The sequence below is a fragment of the Scyliorhinus torazame genome, chromosome 5 (assembly GCF_047496885.1).
Source record: "Scyliorhinus torazame isolate Kashiwa2021f chromosome 5, sScyTor2.1, whole genome shotgun sequence".
NCBI lineage: Eukaryota > Metazoa > Chordata > Chondrichthyes > Carcharhiniformes > Scyliorhinidae > Scyliorhinus > Scyliorhinus torazame.
The window spans coordinates 318,801,056-318,819,624 of record NC_092711.1 but is presented as its reverse complement, the minus strand read 5'-3'; the positions used below and the strand labels follow the sequence as shown (position 1 = coordinate 318,819,624).

Genomic DNA, 18,569 nt, shown 5'->3' with positions numbered 1-18,569 from the left:
ATCCTGGCTGGCCCGGTGCACAGGGAACTGGATGTTGCTGTCTGCAATGGCATTTAGGGCGTCTGTCACTGCCCGGATGCACCGGTGCACTGATGCCTGCGAGATGATGGACAGGTCCCTAATCGCCGCCTGGAATTACCCCGTGGCATAGACGTTCAGGGCCATCGTAACCTTGACGGCCATGGGGAGAGGGTGTCCTCCCCCAGTGCCACGCGCTGCCAGGTGTGCCATCAGGTGACAGATGTGCTCCACGGTTTTCCGGCTCATCCGTAGTCTCCTCCTGCTTCCCGGTCCATGAGGCCCTGGTACGGCGGCGGGGTCTCATCTGGCGTCTCCGTGGCACCACCACCACCTCCTCCTCCTCGTCCTGTCGTGCGGGCGGCCCTCCAGCCTGGGAGAGAGGGCCATGCCCTGGGCCACGGACGCTGCCTGCACGGAAAGCCCCCTACCTCCCGCCCCTCCCTCCCTCCCCCTCCAGCCAGGCCCTTACCCCCACAGCCCCTCCCCCCCAGACCCTGTCCTCCCGCCCCTCCCTCCCTCCCCCCTCCATCCCCCCAGCCCCTCCCTCCCACTCCAACCAGCCCCCCAACCCCTCCCTGCCTAGCCCCTTCCCCCCCCAGCCCCTTCCCCCAGCCCCTTCCCCCCAGCCCATCCCCCAGCCCCTCCCCCCAGCCCTCTTCCCCCCCAGCCCCTCCCTCTTCAGCCCCTCCCCCCAGCCCCTCTCCCCCCCAGCCCCTCTCCCCCCCCCGCCCCCGTCACGCACACTCCAACGGCTCCTGCGACCCCCCCCCACCCCCCCACCACCACCTGCAGCCGTGCCTTCACTTCTCCGGCGGCCGCCCCAGGCCGACCCCTACCTCCGCGCAGGCCGGCGTGAACCAGCACGACTGGTTGATGCCGTTAAATAGGTGGTTTGATTTACGCCCGCGTGACCCGTAGTCACGTCGGCTGTGCTTCGACCCATCCGGCCCGGAGAATTGGGGCGGCCCCGGGGCCCGTTGCATCGCGTCGGTCCTCAACATTCTCCGAGGCCCGCGGCGCGATTCACGTCGACGGGATTTTGGGGGGGGTCGGAGAATATCGCAGAGCTGCCGGGGGAGATTTCCGCCGCCCCCCCGGTGGGTCGGAGAATCCCGCCCTGAAATGAAAAATTAAAATCACTTATTGTCACAAGTAGGCTTCAATGAAGTTACTGTGAAAAGCCCCTAGTTGCCACATTCCAGCACCTGTTCATGGAGGCTGGTATGGGAATTGAACCGTGCTGCTGGCCTGCCTGGGTCTGCTTTAAAAGCCAGCGATTTAGCCCAGTGTGCTAAACCAGCCCTGTGCTTCTGCTTCTAGTTTTTCCTACAAGTGGAAACATTCTCTCCACGTCCACTCTATCCAGGCCTCGCAGTATCCTGTAAGTTTCAATAAGATCCCCCCTCATCCTTCGAAACTCCAACGAGTACAGACCGAGTCCTCAAACGTTCCTCATGCAACAAGCTCTTCATTCCAGGGATCATTCTTGTGAACCTCCTCTGGACCCTTTCCAAGGCCCAGCACATCCTTCCTTAGATACGGGGCCCAAAACTGCTCACAATACTCCAAATGGGGTCTGACCAGAGCCTTATACAGTCTCAGAAGTACATCCCTGGTCTTGTATTCCAGCCCTCTCAACATGATTGCTAACATCGCATTTGCCTTCCGAACTGCCGACTGAACCTGCAAGTTAACCTTAAGAGAATCGTGAACAAGAACTCCCAAGTTCCTTTGTGCTTCGGCTTTCCTAAGCATTTCCCCATTTAGAAAATAGTCCATGCCTCCTTCCAAAGTGCATAACATCACACTTTTCCACATTGTATTCCATCTGCCACTTCTTTGCCCACTCTCCTGGCCTTCTGCAGCCCCCTTGCTTCCTCAATACTACCTGCCCCTCTGCAGATCTTTGTATCATCTGCAAACTTAGCAACAGTGCCTTCAGTTCCTTCCTCCAGATCATTAATGTATATTGTGAAAGGTTGTGGTCCCAGCACAGACCCCTGAGGCACACCACTAGTCACCGGCTGCCATCCTGAAAAAGACCCCTTTATCCCCACTCTCTGCCTTCTGCCAGTCAGCCAATCCTCTATCCATGCCAGGATCTTACCCTTAATACCATGGGCTCATAACTTACTCAACAGTCTCCTATGCGGCACCTTGTCAAAGGCCTTCTGGAAATCTAAATAAATCACGTCCACTGGTTTTTGTCTAACTTCCTTGTTACTTCCTCAAAGAACTCTAACAGATTTGTCAGACATGACCTCTCCTTGACGAAGCTGTGCTGACTCAGTCTTATTTTATCATGCACTTCCAAGTACTCCACGATATCATCTTTAATAGTAGTCTCCAAAATCTTACCAATGACCCAAGTCAGGCTAACCGGCCTATAATTTCCTGTCTTCTGCCTCCCTCCCTTCTTAAACAGCGGTGTGACATTAGTCACTTTCCAGTCCTCTGGGACCCTTCCTGCCCCCAGTGATTTCTTTTGGAACCCTGGGGTGTAGTCCATCTCTCCCTGATGAACAGTAACAAGCCAGAGGAAGGAAAACAACACGATAAGAGAAATGCACCTCCTCCCACTCTGCACCGAATTACCAAGTTTCAACCTCACTCTAGCTGTCCCCTCACTCAGGATGTCTCGACTTCACCGTGCGCAAAGCTTACTGAGGGTGCGCTTTGTGGCTGTGTGTAGAGAGTACTCAGATCAACAAGATGGCTCACACTATTTACAGAAGAAGAATGCAATTCAATACAATTCACACCTTTGGCCACGAATCAGGCTTCATGGTTAATTGGCATGATGGGTGTCCCATGTAACATGGAGGAAGGGTTCTATGGAGTACACCAATGTGAGACTCGGTAAGTACATGAGAGGTAAAACTGATAAACAAGAACACAGATCAGCAAGTTGGAAATGTTTGGTTTCTGTACCACCGACTTGATTTTAGAAATTGAATCTGAAGAATTCACCTTGTTTTCTGGATTTGCATCAACAGGTTCGAAAATTCAATAGTGGAGTGTTTACCTTTCACTGGTTGACCTGTTGTTCCATTTGCCCAGTGCTCCTTCTTACTGATGACCATATTAGGGCTGACAAAGCCTAAATCTGTATGGACATGACAAAAATGTCTCAATAAATATATCCGCTTTTGTAATGAGTCATCATAAACTACAAATGCTCTGTGAGTTATCATAGTTATCATAGAATTTACAGTGCAGAAGGAGGCCATTCGGCCCATCGAGTCTGCACCGGCTCTTGGAAAGAGCACCCTACCCAAGGTCCACACCTCCACCCTATCCCTACAACCCAGCAACCCCACCCAACACTAAGTCCAATTTTGGACACTAAGCGCAATTTAGCATGGCCAATCCACCTAACCTGCACATTTTTGGACTGTGGGAGGAAACCGGAGCACCTGGAGGAAACCCACGCACACACAGGAAGGATATGCAGACTCCGCACAGACAGTGACCCAAGCCGGAATCGAACCTGGGACCCTGGAGCTGCGAAGCAATTGTGCTATCCACAATGCTACCATGCTGCCCAGTTGCTAGCTTGCATTCAAATGCCAGTGAAATCCCCTAAGTCACTAAACGAGAAAAATCCGGCAGAATTCTCCAGTCCCGCCAGCCACAGTGTTATGGGCCAGGGTTTAGAGAACCCCAAAGTGTATCATGGAGTTCCCCTGACCCACAACTTTTAATAGATTGTGGTATGGGGAGCACACGGCCCACTCTACAGGTGTGGTACAGCCAGAAATGGAAAAGTATTTTTTAAAGCAAAACAACGTTTATTCTATGAACTCAAGTTAACATTTTTAAAACATATAGTGAACATCTTAGCAACCATTAATTCAAATACAACCCCCAAAGAATACAACACTAAGTAATCCTTTAAGCTTTCCTTTTAACATCCATACGACTTAAAAACAAAAGCTTTATCAGAAGCACATCAGGTTAAAGTCACTACTGAAAACATTTATAATTCTGAATTCACCAAATGATCAAGAGATAGTCTTTTGATGGCAGAGAGAACAGCAGTACACCTGCTTGGACTGGCTTCAGCTCCAACACTGAAAATGAGACTAAAACACATCCTGCAGCAAACAGCCTAAAACAAAAGTAAAAAGCTGACACGACAGCCCAGCTCCACTCACACTCTGACATCACTGCAGTAATAAACACCCATTTCTTAAAGGTACTCTCACTACAGATATTTATATACACACCCATTTATAAACACCTATTTCTTAAAGGTACTCTCACATGACAATAGGAAGCTTGACAGACAGGAGAATGTACCATGGGGATAGACATTGCCACTGGGAGCCCTCCACCCTTTCCACCAATGGTGTAAGTAGGGCTGTCTCCGGGTATCTCATGAGGGAGGAATGGGAAGGCATTCCTCGGCATTGACAGCGTGGGAAGCACAACCCCCAGACCATGGTTGCAATGCAGGAAAGAAGTGCCAGTAATCTTGTTGGAGTTGTTAACAGTCAGCCTCATTAACTGTACCTCGTAACGCTGCCTCCCTCATTGTTTCCTCCCCAATTTCCTCACACAAAGCTCACTCTGTCTCTTTTTCACATTTCACCTGTTGGGAATACTGGATCTCCTCAGCTGCTAAATGAAGAGCGAGGGTCAGAAGGTTGCTGAAGGTACACTGTCACTCAATTTCTCAGAAGCATCAGTTGAGGTACTGACATCATGCAGACTTTGGTTAGAGGCGAAATTAGCATCTGGTCCTTCACCAGGCACAGGTTTGTTGGAGCCACAGATGTCTGCCCAACAGAGGACTAGGACCATGTGCAAACTGCAAAGGACTCAGCTGTTGACTTCAATGGTGAACAAAACACACCCTAAACATTCACTCCCTCCACCTGGAGTACAGCAATATGGACCATCTGCAAGATGTACTGTGACAGCTCGCCAACAAGGCTCTTTCACCAGCGCCACCCAAACCCAAGACCTTCACCACCCGGAGGAACAAGGAGAGCTTGGGTATTGGACCACCGCTATCCCCAAGCTCCCGCCACCAAGTCACACACCATGATTGGGTCAAAATCCGTAAGCTTCCACCTACATGGACCTGGGAAAGTCTATCACATTAGTGATGCCTAGGGCCCTCCCTGTTTTACTCTGTCTGTGGAGAATAAAAACATGTTTTGCTTTTCCCTGATGTCGACACAGTGATGTCCCTGATAGATCAAACTGTGGGACATCGCTGAGGTCACCTGTCACCGTCTGAAAGAAGCCTGAGGGATAATGGTTGAGGGTAATGCTGGGCTCAATATCCACAGGATGTGTTGCCCATACCTTGGTGCGAGGCTGTATGTCATAGATTATCATAGATTATCATAGAATTTACAGTGCAGAAGGAGGCCATTCGGCCCATCGAGTCTGCACCGGCTCTTGGAAAGAGCACCCCACCCAAGGTCAACACCTCCACCCTATCCCCATAACCCAGTAACCCCACCCAACACTAAGGGCAATTTTGGACACTAAGGGGAATTTTGGACACCAAGGGCAATTTATCATGGCCAATCCACCTAACCTGCATATCTTTGGACTGTGGGAGGAAACCGGAGCACCCGGAGGAAACCCACGCACACACGGGGAGGATGTGCAGACTCCGCACAGACAGTGACCCAAGCCGGAATCGAACCTGGGACCCTGGAGCTGTGAAGCAATTGTGCTATCCACAATGCTACCGTGCTGCCCCGTCTGGCTGCATCAGGTGGCACATCACAGGAGCAGCCCTCTTGGTAGAGCATACACCTCACACATCGCCCCTGAGTCAAGGTGAGCTGGCAGAGGTGTAACGCTGACGACCCTTTGAGGAAAGGGCCTCGCAATGACGCCCTCCTCCTCCTCCTCCTGCTTTTGCTCTCTGGGGGCTTAATTGCAGCTTCGCCACCCACCCAGCCCAACCCCATCCCCCCCCCGTTATTCAGGAAGGCGGTCCCATTCGCCCAGCAAAAGCAGTGGAAAAAGCAACCAGTGCAAAGGAAGTCAACATTCAAAGTTCCGGAATGTCGCACAAAACACCCAGAAATCAGTCCACAGCCAGAAATACTAAATCAGCAATTAACCTGGAAGTACAACATGACCTCTGCAAGCCGCTTTGCCGGTTAGCACCATACCAGAAAGAGAGAGGAGGAGAGGGCAACACCTACCCGATAAGGCATTGGGATGATCACAAATAAAACAACCTGAATGCTGCTGGTGTGTGTTCCGGACCAACGTGGCAAATGGCAAACTTCCAACCAGAGCCTGAGTAAGATTCCTGCCCCGTTTTTTTGCCAAATCCGAGCTGGAATTCTCCGACCGTTGGGATTCGCTTTTCCCACTCACAGCGCACCCCTGTGCCCGCGGCTTTCCCGATGACGTGGGGTGGCTTCATTGAAAAGCGTCGGGAGGAGAAAATCACACCAGCAGCGAACGGCCTTCCGCCGAGAAACACACGGCTGGAGGACGCCCCCCCCACACGGTGGAGGACCCCCCCCCCCACACGGCTGGAGGACCCCCCCCAAACGGCTGGAGGACCCCCCCCCATATGGCTGGAGGACAGCCCCACACGGCTGGAGGACCCCCCCCAGTACGGCTGGAGGACCCCCCCCACACGGCTGGAGGACCCCCCCCCCATACGGCTGGAGGACGCCCCCCACACGGCTGGAGGACCCCCCCACACGGCTGGAGGACCCCCCCACACGGCTGGAGAACCCCCCCAATACGGCTGTAGGACCCCCCCACACGGCTGGAGGACCCCCCCAACACGGCTGGAGGACCCCCCCCATACGGCTGGAGGGCCCCCCCACACGGCTGGAAGACCCCCCCCAACACGGCTGGAGGACCCCCGCACACGGCTGGAGGACCCCCCCAAAACGGCTGGAGGACCCCCCCACACGGCTGGAGGAACCCCCCCCCACACGGCTGGAGGACCCGCCCACACGGCTGGAGGACCCGCCCACACGGCTGGAGGACCCCCCACCCTCCCCTGTCATGAAAATCGCTTATTGTCACGAGTAGGCTTCAATGGAGTTACTGTGAAAAGCCCCTAGTCGCCACATTCCGGCGCCTGTTCGGGGAGGCTGGTACGGGAATCGAACCGTGCTGCTGGCCTGCCTTGGTCTGCTTTAAAAGCCAGCGATTTAGCCCAGTGTGCTAAACCAGCCCCTCTGTCCTTCGATCTGAGGGTTGAACAAGCAGCTCTGTGCTGCCGTGCTGCCCAATGCTAAATGTAGCTAGATGTCGTGATAGGCTTGGAATTACAGGAGAAGCAAGGGTTAAAAGGTGTCCAGCAAGGGAAAATGGTGGGGTTAAATAACCCAGCAGAACTCCATTGAATCCACAGAATCCATAGAATCCATAAAATGTAGATGTAGGCCATTCGGCCCATTGAGTGCGCCAACCCTTTAAAAGAGCTCTCTACCAAGGCCCACTCCCCTGCCCTATCCCTACAAGCCCACACATCTTGGTACACTAAGGGGAAATTTAGCGTGGCCAATCCACCTAACCTGCACATACAAAGAACAAAGAACAAAGAAATGTACAGCACAGGAACAGGCCCTTCGGCCCTCCAAGCCCGTGCCGACCATGCTGCCCGACTAAACTACAATCTTCTACACTTCTGGGTCCGTATCCTTCTCTTCCCATCCTATTCATATATTTGTCAAGATGCCCCTTAAATGTCCCTATCGTCCCTGCTTCCACTACCTCCTCCGGTAGCGAGTTCCAGGCACCCACTACCCTCTGCGTAAAAAACTTGCCTCGTACATCTACTCTAAACCTTGCCCCTCTCACCTTAAACCTATGCCCCCTAGTAATTGACCCCTCTACCCTGGGGAAAAGCCTCTGACTATCCACTCTGTCTATGCCCCTCATAATTTTGTGTACCTCTATCAGGTCTCCCCTCAACCTCCTTCGTTCCAGTGAGAACAAACCGAGTTTATTCAATCGGTCCTCATAGCTAATGCCCTCCATACCAGGCAACATTGTGGTAAATCTCTTCTGCACCCTCTCTAAAGCCTCCACATCCTTCTGGTAGTGTGGCGACCAGAATTGAACACTATACTCCAAGTGTGGCCTAACTAAGGTTCTATACAGCTGCAACATGACTTGCCAATTCTTATACTCAATGCCCCGGCCAATGAAGGCAAGCATGCCGTATGCCTTCTTGACTACCTTCTCCACCTGTGTTGCCCCTTTCAATGACCTGTGGACCTGTACTCCTAGATCTCTTTGACTTTCAATACTCTTGAGGGTTCTACCATTCACTGTATATTCCCTACCTGCATTAGACCTTCCAAAATGCATTACCTCACATTTGTCTGGATTAAACTCCATCTGCCATCTCTCCGCCCAAGTCTCCAGACAATCTAAATCCTGCTGTATCCTCCGACAGTCCTCATCGCTATCCGCAATTCCACCAACCTTTGTGTCGTCTGCAAACTTACTAATCAGACCAGTTACATTTTCCTCCAAATCATTTATATATACTACAAAGAGCAAAGGTCCCAGCACTGATCCCTGTGGAACACCACTGGTCACAGCTCTCCAATTAGAAAAGCATCCCTCCATTGCTACTCTCTGCCTTCTATGGCCTAGCCAGTTCTGTATCCACCTTGCCAGCTCACCCCTGATCCCGTGTGACTTCACCTTTTGTACTAGTCTACCATGAGGGACCTTGTCAAAGGCCTTACTGAAGTCCATATAGACAACATCCACTGCCCTACCTGCATCAATCATCTTAGTGACCTCCTCGAAAAACTCTATCAAGTTAGTGAGACACGACCTCCCCTTCACAAAACCGTGCTGCCTCTCACTAATACGTCCATTTGCTTCCAAATGGGAGTAGATTCTGTCTCGAAGAATTCTCTCCAGTAATTTCCCTACCACTGAAGTAAGGCTCACCGGCCTGTAGTTCCCAGGATTATCCTTGCTACCCTTTTTAAACAGAGGAACAACATTGGCTATTCTCCAGTCCTCCGGGACATCCCCTGAAGACAGCGAGGATCCAAAGATTTCTGTCAAGGCCTCAGCAATTTCCTCTCCAGCCTCCTTCAGTATTCTGGGGAAGATCCCATCAGGCCCTGGGGACTTATCTACCTTAATATTTTTTAAGACACCCAACACCTCGTCTTTTTGGATCACAATGTGACCCAGGCTATCTACACCCCCTTCTCCAGACTCAACATCTACCAATTCCTTCTCTTTGGTGAATACTGATGCAAAGTATTCATTTAGTACCTCGCCCATTTCCTCTGGCTCCACACATAGATTCCCTTGCCTATCCTTCAGTGGGCCAACCCTTTCCCTGGCTACCCTCTTGCTTTTTATGTACGTGTAAAAAGCCTTGGGATTTTCCTTAACCCTATTTGCTAATGACTTTTCGTGACCCCTTCTAGCCCTCCTGACTCCTTGCTTAAGTTCCTTCCTACTTTCCTTATATTCCACGCAGGCTTCGTCTGTTCCCAGCCTTTTAGCCCTGACAAATGCCTCCTTTTTCTTTTTGACGAGGCCTACAATATCACTCGTCATCCAAGGTTCCCGAAAATTGCCGTATTTATCTTTCTTCCTCACAGGAACATGCCGGTCCTGTATTCCTTTCAACTGCCACTTGAAAGCCTCCCACATGTCAGATGTTGATTTGCCCTCAAACATCCGCCCCCAATCTATGTTCTTCAGTTCCCGCCTAATATTGTTATAATTAGCCTTCCCCCAATTTAGCACATTCATCCTCGGACCACTCTTATCCTTGTCCACCAGTACTTTAAAACTTACTGAATTGTGGTCACTGTTACCGAAATGCTCCCCTACTGAAACATCTACCACCTGGCCGGGCTCATTCCCCAATACCAGGTCCAGTACCGCCCCTTCCCTCGTTGGACTGTCTACATATTGTTTTAAGAAGCCCTCCTGGATGCTCCTTACAAACTCCGCCCCGTCTAAGCCCCTGGCACTAAGTGAGTCCCAGTCAATATTGGGGAAGTTGAAGTCTCCCATCACCACAACCCTGTTGTTTTTACTCTTTTCCAAAATCTGTCTACCTATCTGCTCCTCTATCTCCCGCTGGCTGTTGGGAGGCCTGTAGTATACCCCCAACATTGTGACTGCACCCTTCTTATTCCTGATCTCTACCCATATAGCCTCGCTGCCCTCTGAGGTGTCCTCTCGCAGTACAGCTGTGATATTCTACCGAACAAGTAGTGCAACTCCGCCTCCCCTTTTACATCCCCCTCTATCCCGCCTGAAACATCTAAATCCTGGAACGTTTAGCTGCCAATCCTGCCCTTCCCTCAACCAGGTCTCTGTAATGGCAACAACATCATAGTTCCAAGTACTAATCCAAGCTCTAAGTTCATCTGCCTTACCCGTAATGCTCCTTGCATTAAAACATATGCACTTCAGGCCACCAGACCCGCTGTGTTCAGCAACTTCTCACCGTCTGCTCTGCCTCAGAGCCACACTGTCCCTATTCCCTAGTACTCCCTCAATGCTTTCACCTTCTGACCTATTGCTCCCGTGCCCACCCCCCTGCCATACTAGTTTAAACCCTCCCACAACATCTTTGGACTGTGGGAGGAGAACCCGGAGGAAACCCACGCAGACACGGGGAGAACGTGCAAATTCCACACAGTCACCCAAGGCTGGGATTGAACATGGGTGCATGGTGCTGTGAGGCAGCAGGGCTAGCCACTGTGCTACCGTACTGCCCTACTGTGGCACCACTCTCTACCGTAAGCACAAAGTCTTGGCTGAGGCATTTACTGACCCTTGGACAATCGCAATTCGTGTCCCACCCACCCCAAAAACAGAAGTTCGAGACTCGGAAACATGGATTGAAGTGCTTGCTTTCCTCGTCACCTTTCCCACATTTGTGGAGGGAATCGGGCCCGGGGAATAAGAACTGCTATTCCACCTTTATTTTGGACACCAATGGAATCAAGGGCTATGGAAATGACACAGGAAAGTAGAGGCAAGGAACAGGCCAACTATCACAACAATAAAACAATTAGTACTGATAAGATAGTGAAACATCTCAAAATGCTTTACAGGACCATTACCAAACAGAATTTGACACAAAACCAACCACATGTTAAGTCAGATGACCGAAAGCTTGGTCAAAGAGGTAAGTTTTCAAGAGAATTGTGAAGGAGAAGAGAAAGAGAGACACTGAAAGAAGGTGAGGTTTCAGAGAGGGAATTCCAACGCTTTGGGGGCCAGACTGTTGGAGGCGCAGACGCCAATAATGGAGCAATTAAAACTGGGCTCCTCAAGACCAACAACTGGAGGGGCAGAGATATCTCAGGGTTATGGGGCTGGAGGAGCGAGAGAGGGGCAAGGCCATGTAGGGATTTGAAAACAAGAGGAGTTAAACAGATTTTTAATTGGTAATGGATTGAAGGGTTATGGAGAATGGGCAGGACAGTGGAGTTGAGGCCCGTTTTCCCCGTGTCTTCGTGGGTTTCCTCCGGGTGCTCCGGTTTCCTCCCCCAAGTCCCGAAAGACGTGCTGTTAGGTAAATTGGACATTCTGAATTTTCCCTCCGTGTACCCGAACAGGCGCCGGAGTGTGGCGACTGGAGTCTTTTCACAGTAATTTCATTGCAGTGTTAATGTAAGCCTACTTGTGACAAGTAAAGATTGTTATTGTTTCTAACAACTGGCAATAAAGGGCAACAAAAATGGGAGCGTTTCTAACATCTGGTCCTATTTATTCTGTTCCTAAATCACCTCAAGCTCTCAATTCCCTTATTCCACTGATTTTTCCTGGCCTATTCCTTGTTACCCCTTTATCATGCCCCCTTTCCCTGTAAATTTTCCCTCCCGTTTTGTCCATTTCCTCCTCCCTTTTCCCGCTGTCAACCTTCCTATTTCTTCCATCCTCGTCCCTCCAATCGCCCCTCTGCCCTCTCACTCCGCTTCAGTTGAGCAATGCACAGCGACTCTGTGCATTATTCTTCATTCACTCTTCCAACATCTTCCATCGGGCAGGAGACACAAAAGTCTGAAAACACGCAAAAACAGCTTCTTCCTCACTGTCACCAGACTCCTAAATGACCCTCTTACGGACTGATTTCATTAACGCTACACCCTGTCTGCTTCATCCGATGCCAGTGCTTATGCAGTTACATTGCATATGCTGTGTTGCCCTATTATGTATTTTCTTTTATTCCCTTTTCTTCCCATGTACTTAATGATCCGTTGAGCTGCTCGCAGAAAAATACTTTTCACTGTACCTCGATACACGGGACAATAAACAAAATCCAAATCCATTCTTCCTCAGCTTAGTTGCGTTTAGCATTCGCAATAAAAGAAAACAACATAAAATCAGCTGTTTCGTATCTTGATTTTGCAACAATTGGTCAGCACATTCATAGATGATGAAGTGGACGTTTACCTGGTATTGGGGCAATAGTGGAGTCTTCAGACTTAATATCAGCCGATTCCATTTCGGGGCTCACAAAGCCGATATCTGGATGGATATAAAAATATCTCTGTTAACAAAACCATCTTCATTATACAGCTCCTTCCCAAAACTCACAAGCAGAATTGGCCTGGTAGCCCCATTGTTTCCGCCTGTTCCTCCCAATGAAATTATTTCTTTCCCATCTTGACTGTATTTTTCTCCCCTTGCCCAGTATCGTATCACCTACAAATGTGTTGCTTTAGACACCCTATGTTATTTTAACAGTTCCCAGCTTCCTGGCCCGAACCGCCTCCTCTTCGCTGTGAATGTCCAATCCCTCTACACCAGCGCAGATGGGCCGAAGGGCCTTTTGTGTGCTGCAGACCTCTATGACTTTCATCACTCACCAGGACGCTTCTTCCTTGAGGCAACAACAATCGCCGCCAAGCATCACCCTCCTCCGCCAGGCGGAACCTGTTACCTCATAGATTTCATAGAATTTACAGTGCAGAAGGAGGCCATTCGGCCCATCGAGTCTGCACCGGCTCTTAGAAAGAGCACCCTACCCAACCGCACACCTCCACCCGATCCCCACAACCCAGTAACCCCACCCAACACTAAGGGCAATTTTGGACACTAAGGGCAATTTCGCATGGTCAATCCACCTAACCTGCACAACTTTGGACTGTGGGAGGAAACCGGAGCACCCGGAGGAAACCCACGCACACGGGGAGGATGTGCAGACTCCGCACAGACAGTGAACCAAGCCGGAATTGAACCTCGGTCCCTGCAGCTGTGAGGCAGCAGTGCTAACCACTGTGCCCATCATGCTGCCCATGTACTGGCAGTGCCAGACTGACTGATTAGCCTGCCAGTAAGTGCTGCAATGCTGTCAAGGCCCCGCTGTTACCAGATTCCTGAATGATCCTCTTATGGATTGAACTGTTCTCTCCACTCATCTTCTCTGCTGAGCAGTACTGCACTCCTGTATGCTTCACCCGATGTCTGTGTCTATGTATTTACATTGTGTATTTTTCGTAAGTCCTTGTTTTTCATGTGTGGATCACTCTGTCTGGACTGTACGCAGAACAATACTATTCACGGTACCTCGGTACACGTGACAATAAATCTCAATCTAAATCCACCCCAACTTCCTCTCCAGCCCGTCTCTCGCGAGCCCCTTGCCAGGAGCCTCAACCTCAAATCGGTGGCTGCCCTTCTCCCGCCTGGGAAAGTGAGGAGGAGACCTCACTGCAAGACTCAAAAGTACAGCAACAACGAGAGCTGCTCCTCACTGTCACCTATTCAAAGCTGCAGAGACCCTGACCCTCTTTGTCCCTCCCCCCCCCCCCCTCCACCGCCTTGCATTTCAAATTGATAACGGCATTCCCCATGCAGCTTGCCTTACACCGCTTGGAAAAGTGTGACTCTCCATCCTAAACACAAATGCTGAGCAGGGAAGGATCACCCTTCTCTTCCTGTGATCGGGGAGCAGACCATCGGGAATGGAACAAGCCCCTGTCCGGGAGAATTCTGGGTGATATACCCTCAATTATGACACGAGAGAGTGTACTCGTCAAACAAAGGCTTTACAAAGAACAAAGAACAAAGAAATGTACAGCACAGGAACAGGCCCTTCGGCCCTCCAAGCCCGTGCCGACCATACTGCCCGACTAAACTACAATCTTCTACACTTCCTGGGTCCGTATCCTTCTATTCCCATCCTATTCATATATTTGTCAAGATGCCCCTTAAATGTCCCTATCGTACCTGCTTCCACTACCTCCTCCGGTAGCGAGTTCCAGGTACCCACTACCCTCTGCGTAAAAATCTTGCCTCGTACATCTACTCTAAACCTTGCCCCTCTCACCTTAAACCTATGCCCCCTAGTAATTGACCCCTCTACCCTGGAGAAAAGCCTCTGACTATCCACTCTGTCTATGCCCCTCATAATTTTGTATACCTCTATCAGGTCGCCCCTCAACCTCCTTCGTTCCAGTGAGAACAAACCGAGTTTATTCAACCGCTGCTCATGGCTTATGCCCTCCATACCAGGCAACATTCTGGTAAATCTCTTCTGCACCCTCTCTAAAGCCTCCACATCCTTCTGGTAGTGTGGCGACCAGAATTGAACACTATACTCCAAGTGTGGCCTAACTAAGGTTCTATACAGCTGCAACATGACTTGCCAATTCTTATACTCAATGCCCCGGCCAATGAAGGCCAGCATGCCGTATGCCTTCTTGACTACCTTCTCCACCTGTGTTGCCCCTTTCAATGACCTGTGGACCTGTACTCCTAGATCTCTTTGACTTTCAATACTCTTGAGGGTTCTACCATTCACTGTATATTCCCTACCTGCATTAGACCTTCCAAAATGCATTACCTCACATTTGTCCGGATTAAACTCCATCTGCCATCTCTCCGCCTAAGTCTCCAGACAATCTAAATCCTGCTGTATCCTCTGACAGTCCTCATCGCTATCCGCAATTCCACCAACCTTTGTGTCGTCTGCAAACTTACTAATCAGACCAGTTACATTTTCCTCCAAATCATTTATATATACTACAAAGAGCAAAGGTCCCAGTACTGATCCCTGTGGAACACCACTGGTCACAGCCCTCCAATTAGAAAAGCATCCCTCCATTGCTACCCTCTGCCTTCTATGGCCTAGCCAGTTCTGTATCCACCTTGCCAGTTCACCCCTGATCCCGTGTGACTTCACCTTTTGTACTAGTCTACCATGAGGGACCTTGTCAAAGGCCTTACTGAAGTCCATATAGACAACATCTACTGCCCTACCTGCATCAATCATCTTAGTGACCTCCTCGAAAAACTCTATCAAGTTAGTGAGACACGACCTCCCCTTCACAAAACCGTGCTGCCTCTCACTAATACGTCCATTTGCTTCCAAATGGGAGTAGATCCTGTCTCTAAGAATTCTCTCCAGTAATTTCCCTACCACTGACGTAAGGCTCACCGGCCTGTAGTTCCCGGGATTATCCTTGCTACCCTTCTTAAACAGAGGAACAACATTGGCTATTCTCCAGTCCTCCGGGACATCCCCTGATGACAGCGAGGATCCAAAGATTTCTGTCAAGGCCTCAGCAATTTCCTCTCCAGCCTCCTTCAGTATTCTGGGGTAGATCCCATCAGGCCCTGGGGACTTATCTACCTTAATATTTTTTAAGACACCCAACACCTCGTCTTTTTGGATCACAATGTGACCCAGGCTATCTACACCCCCTTCTCCAGACTCAACATCTACCAATTCCTTCTCTTTGGTGAATACTGATGCAAAGTATTCATTTAGTACCTCGCCCATTTCCTCTGGCTCCACACATAGATTCCCTTGCCTATCCTTCAGTGGGCCAACCCTTTCCCTGGCTACCCTCTTGCTTTTTATGTACGTGTAAAAAGCCTTGGGATTTTCCTTAACCCGATTTGCTAATGACTTTTCGTGACCCCTTCTAGCCCTCCTGACTCCTTGCTTAAGTTCCTTCCTACTTTCCTTATATGCCACACAGGCTTCGTCTGTTCCCAGCCTTTTAGCCCTGACAAATGCCTCCTTTTTCTTTTTGACGAGGCCTACAATATCACTCGTCATCCAAGGTTCCCGAAAATTGCCGTATTTATCTTTCTTCCTCACAGGAACATGCCGGTCCTGTATTCCTTTCAACTGCCACTTGAAAGCCTCCCACATGTCAGATGTTGATTTGCCCTCAAACATCCGCCCCCAATCTATGTTCTTCAGTTCCCGCCTAATATTGTTATAATTAGCCTTCCCCCAATTTAGCACATTCATCCTCGGACCACTCTTATCCTTGTCCACCAGTACTTTAAAGCTTACTGAATTGTGGTCACTGTTACCGAAATGCTCCCCTACTGAAACATCTACCACCTGGCCGGGCTCATTCCCCAATACCAGGCCCAGTACCGCCCCTTCCCTCGTTGGACTGTTTACATATTGTTTTAAGAAGCCCTCCTGGATGCTCCTTACAAACTCCGCCCCGTCTAAGCCCCTGGCACTAAGTGAGTCCCAGTCAATATTGGGGAAGTTGAAGTCTCCCATCACCACAACCCTGTTGTTTTTACTCTTTTCCAAAATCTGTCTACCTATCTGCTCCTCTATCTCCCGCTGGCTGTTGGGAGGCCTGTAGTATACCCCCAACATTGTGACTGCACCTTTCTTATTCCTGATCTCTACCCATATAGCCTCACTGCCCTCTGAGGTGTCCTCTCGCAGTATAGCTGTGATATTCTCCCGAACAAGTAGCGCAACTCCACCTCCCCTTTTACATCCCCCTTTATCCCGCCTGAAACATCTAAATCCTGGAACGTTTAGCTGCCAATCCTGCCCTTCCCTCAACCAGGTCTCTGTAATGGCAACAACATCATAGTTCCAAGTACTAATCCAAGCTCTAAGTTCATCTGCCTTACCCGTAATGCTCCTTGCATTAAAACATATGCACTTCAGGCCACCAGACCCGCTGTGTTCAGCAACCTCTCCCCGTCTGCTCTGCCTCAGAGCCACACTGTCCCTATTCCCTAGTTCTCCCTCAATGCTCTCACCTTCTGACCTATTGCTCCCGTGCCCACCCCCCTGCCATACTAGTTTAAACCCTCCCGTGTGACACTAGCAAACCTCGCGGCCAGGATATTTATGCCTCTCCGGTTTAGATGCAACCCGTCCTTCTTATACAGGTCACACCTGCCCCGGAAGATCTCCCAGTGGTCCAGATAATGGAAACCCTCCCTCCTACACCAGCTGTTTAGCCACGTGTTTATCTGCTCTATCTTCCTATTTCTAGCCTCACTGGCACGTGGCACAGGGAGTAATCCCGAGATTACAACCCTCGAGGTCCTGTCTTTTAACTTTCTGCCTAGCTCCCTGAACTCCTGCTGCAGGACCTCATGCCCCTTCCTGCCTATGTCGTTAGTACCAATATGTACAACGACCTCTGCCTGTTTGCCCTCCCCCTTGAGGATTCCCTCTACCCGTTCGGAGACATCCTGGACCCTGGCACCAGGGAGGCAACATACCATCCTGGAGTCTCTTTCACGTCCACAGAAGCGCCTATCTGTGCCCCTGACTATAGAGTCCCCTATTACTATTACTCTTCTGCGCTTTGACCCTCCCTCCTGAACATCAGAGCCAGCCGTGGTGCCACTGCTCTGGCTGCTGCTGTTTTCCCCTGATAGGCTATCCCCCCCGACAGTATCCAAAGGGGTATATCTGTTCGAGAGGGGGACAACCACAGGGTTTAATAAACAGAGAACTTTGCCAGCCGGAGAGATGAGTGCTCACTGAGCGCCGCCCACAGGACGTCACCTTATATCCGGCCCCTGCGGGGTGGAGCTGGAGGCGGAGTCCCCTGGGGTTCCAAACCCGGTCTTAAAGGGACATTACATGCGTGATCTTAAAGGCACATTACCCATTCATCACACTGGGGCTGTGGATTCGGAGCTCCTGGTTCTCAACCCCAATGCTCCCGCGAAGCAGGAGGCTCTGCCTTGGGAGTATGAAAAGGTATTCCTCACCGTAAATAATACAAACTTCAGGTCGGGAATGGTGACTCAACTCAGTTCTCACACCACAAGAATCCACCTTTGCCAAACTTTCCTGTTCCCCGTTTTCCAACTACCCTCCACCCTCCCGCACTCTGACTCACACCAGCCTTCGGTTCCATCTCCCTGTCCATCTTCCTCCCTCTTCTCTCCCGCCCTCCCTGTCACCACCCCCCCCCCCCACCTGCCCCCCCCCCCCCCCCCGTTCACCTGCCCCCCCCCCCCCCCACCCCTCATTACTCACTCTGTCTGCCTGACTTACGCTCAGTTGTACATCTAATTAACAAATCCAGCCATGAGCTTTGTGTTTACCTGGTATTGATTCGTGCAATGGCACCTCAGGCAATGGAGTCTCAGGCAATGGCTTCTCCTTGCTGGTTTTTGTGTCCTGGTTTACAAACCGGATCGCTGTATGGACGCAAAGAAAAATACCTTTGTTAACAAGGTCATTTGCTATCATAAAAACCCATTGCAAAATACAAATGTTGAGTAGGTGGAACTTTCCACCTCAGACTGAAATGATGCTCCCCCTAAGTCAGGCTCTGCCAATGAGGAAACCCATATGACAA

The 18,569-nt window shown here is 50.4% G+C and overlaps 1 protein-coding gene across 9 annotated transcripts in view; it reads right to left on the bottom strand.

The window, feature by feature from the left end:
* The window catches only part of LOC140421308 (uncharacterized), an 834,768-nt gene that overhangs the window by 520,605 nt on the left and 295,594 nt on the right, over positions 1 to 18,569 (bottom strand). For all 9 annotated transcript variants that reach the window (XM_072505936.1, XM_072505941.1, XM_072505940.1 and 6 more), the window contains exons 14-16: positions 18,313 to 18,408; positions 12,424 to 12,498; positions 3,047 to 3,127 (exon numbers count right to left, since the gene is read on the bottom strand). In XM_072505936.1, the coding sequence (XP_072362037.1) occupies positions 3,047 to 3,127; positions 12,424 to 12,498; positions 18,313 to 18,408 (252 nt within the window). The remainder of the gene's footprint in view (positions 1 to 3,046; positions 3,128 to 12,423; positions 12,499 to 18,312; positions 18,409 to 18,569) is intronic.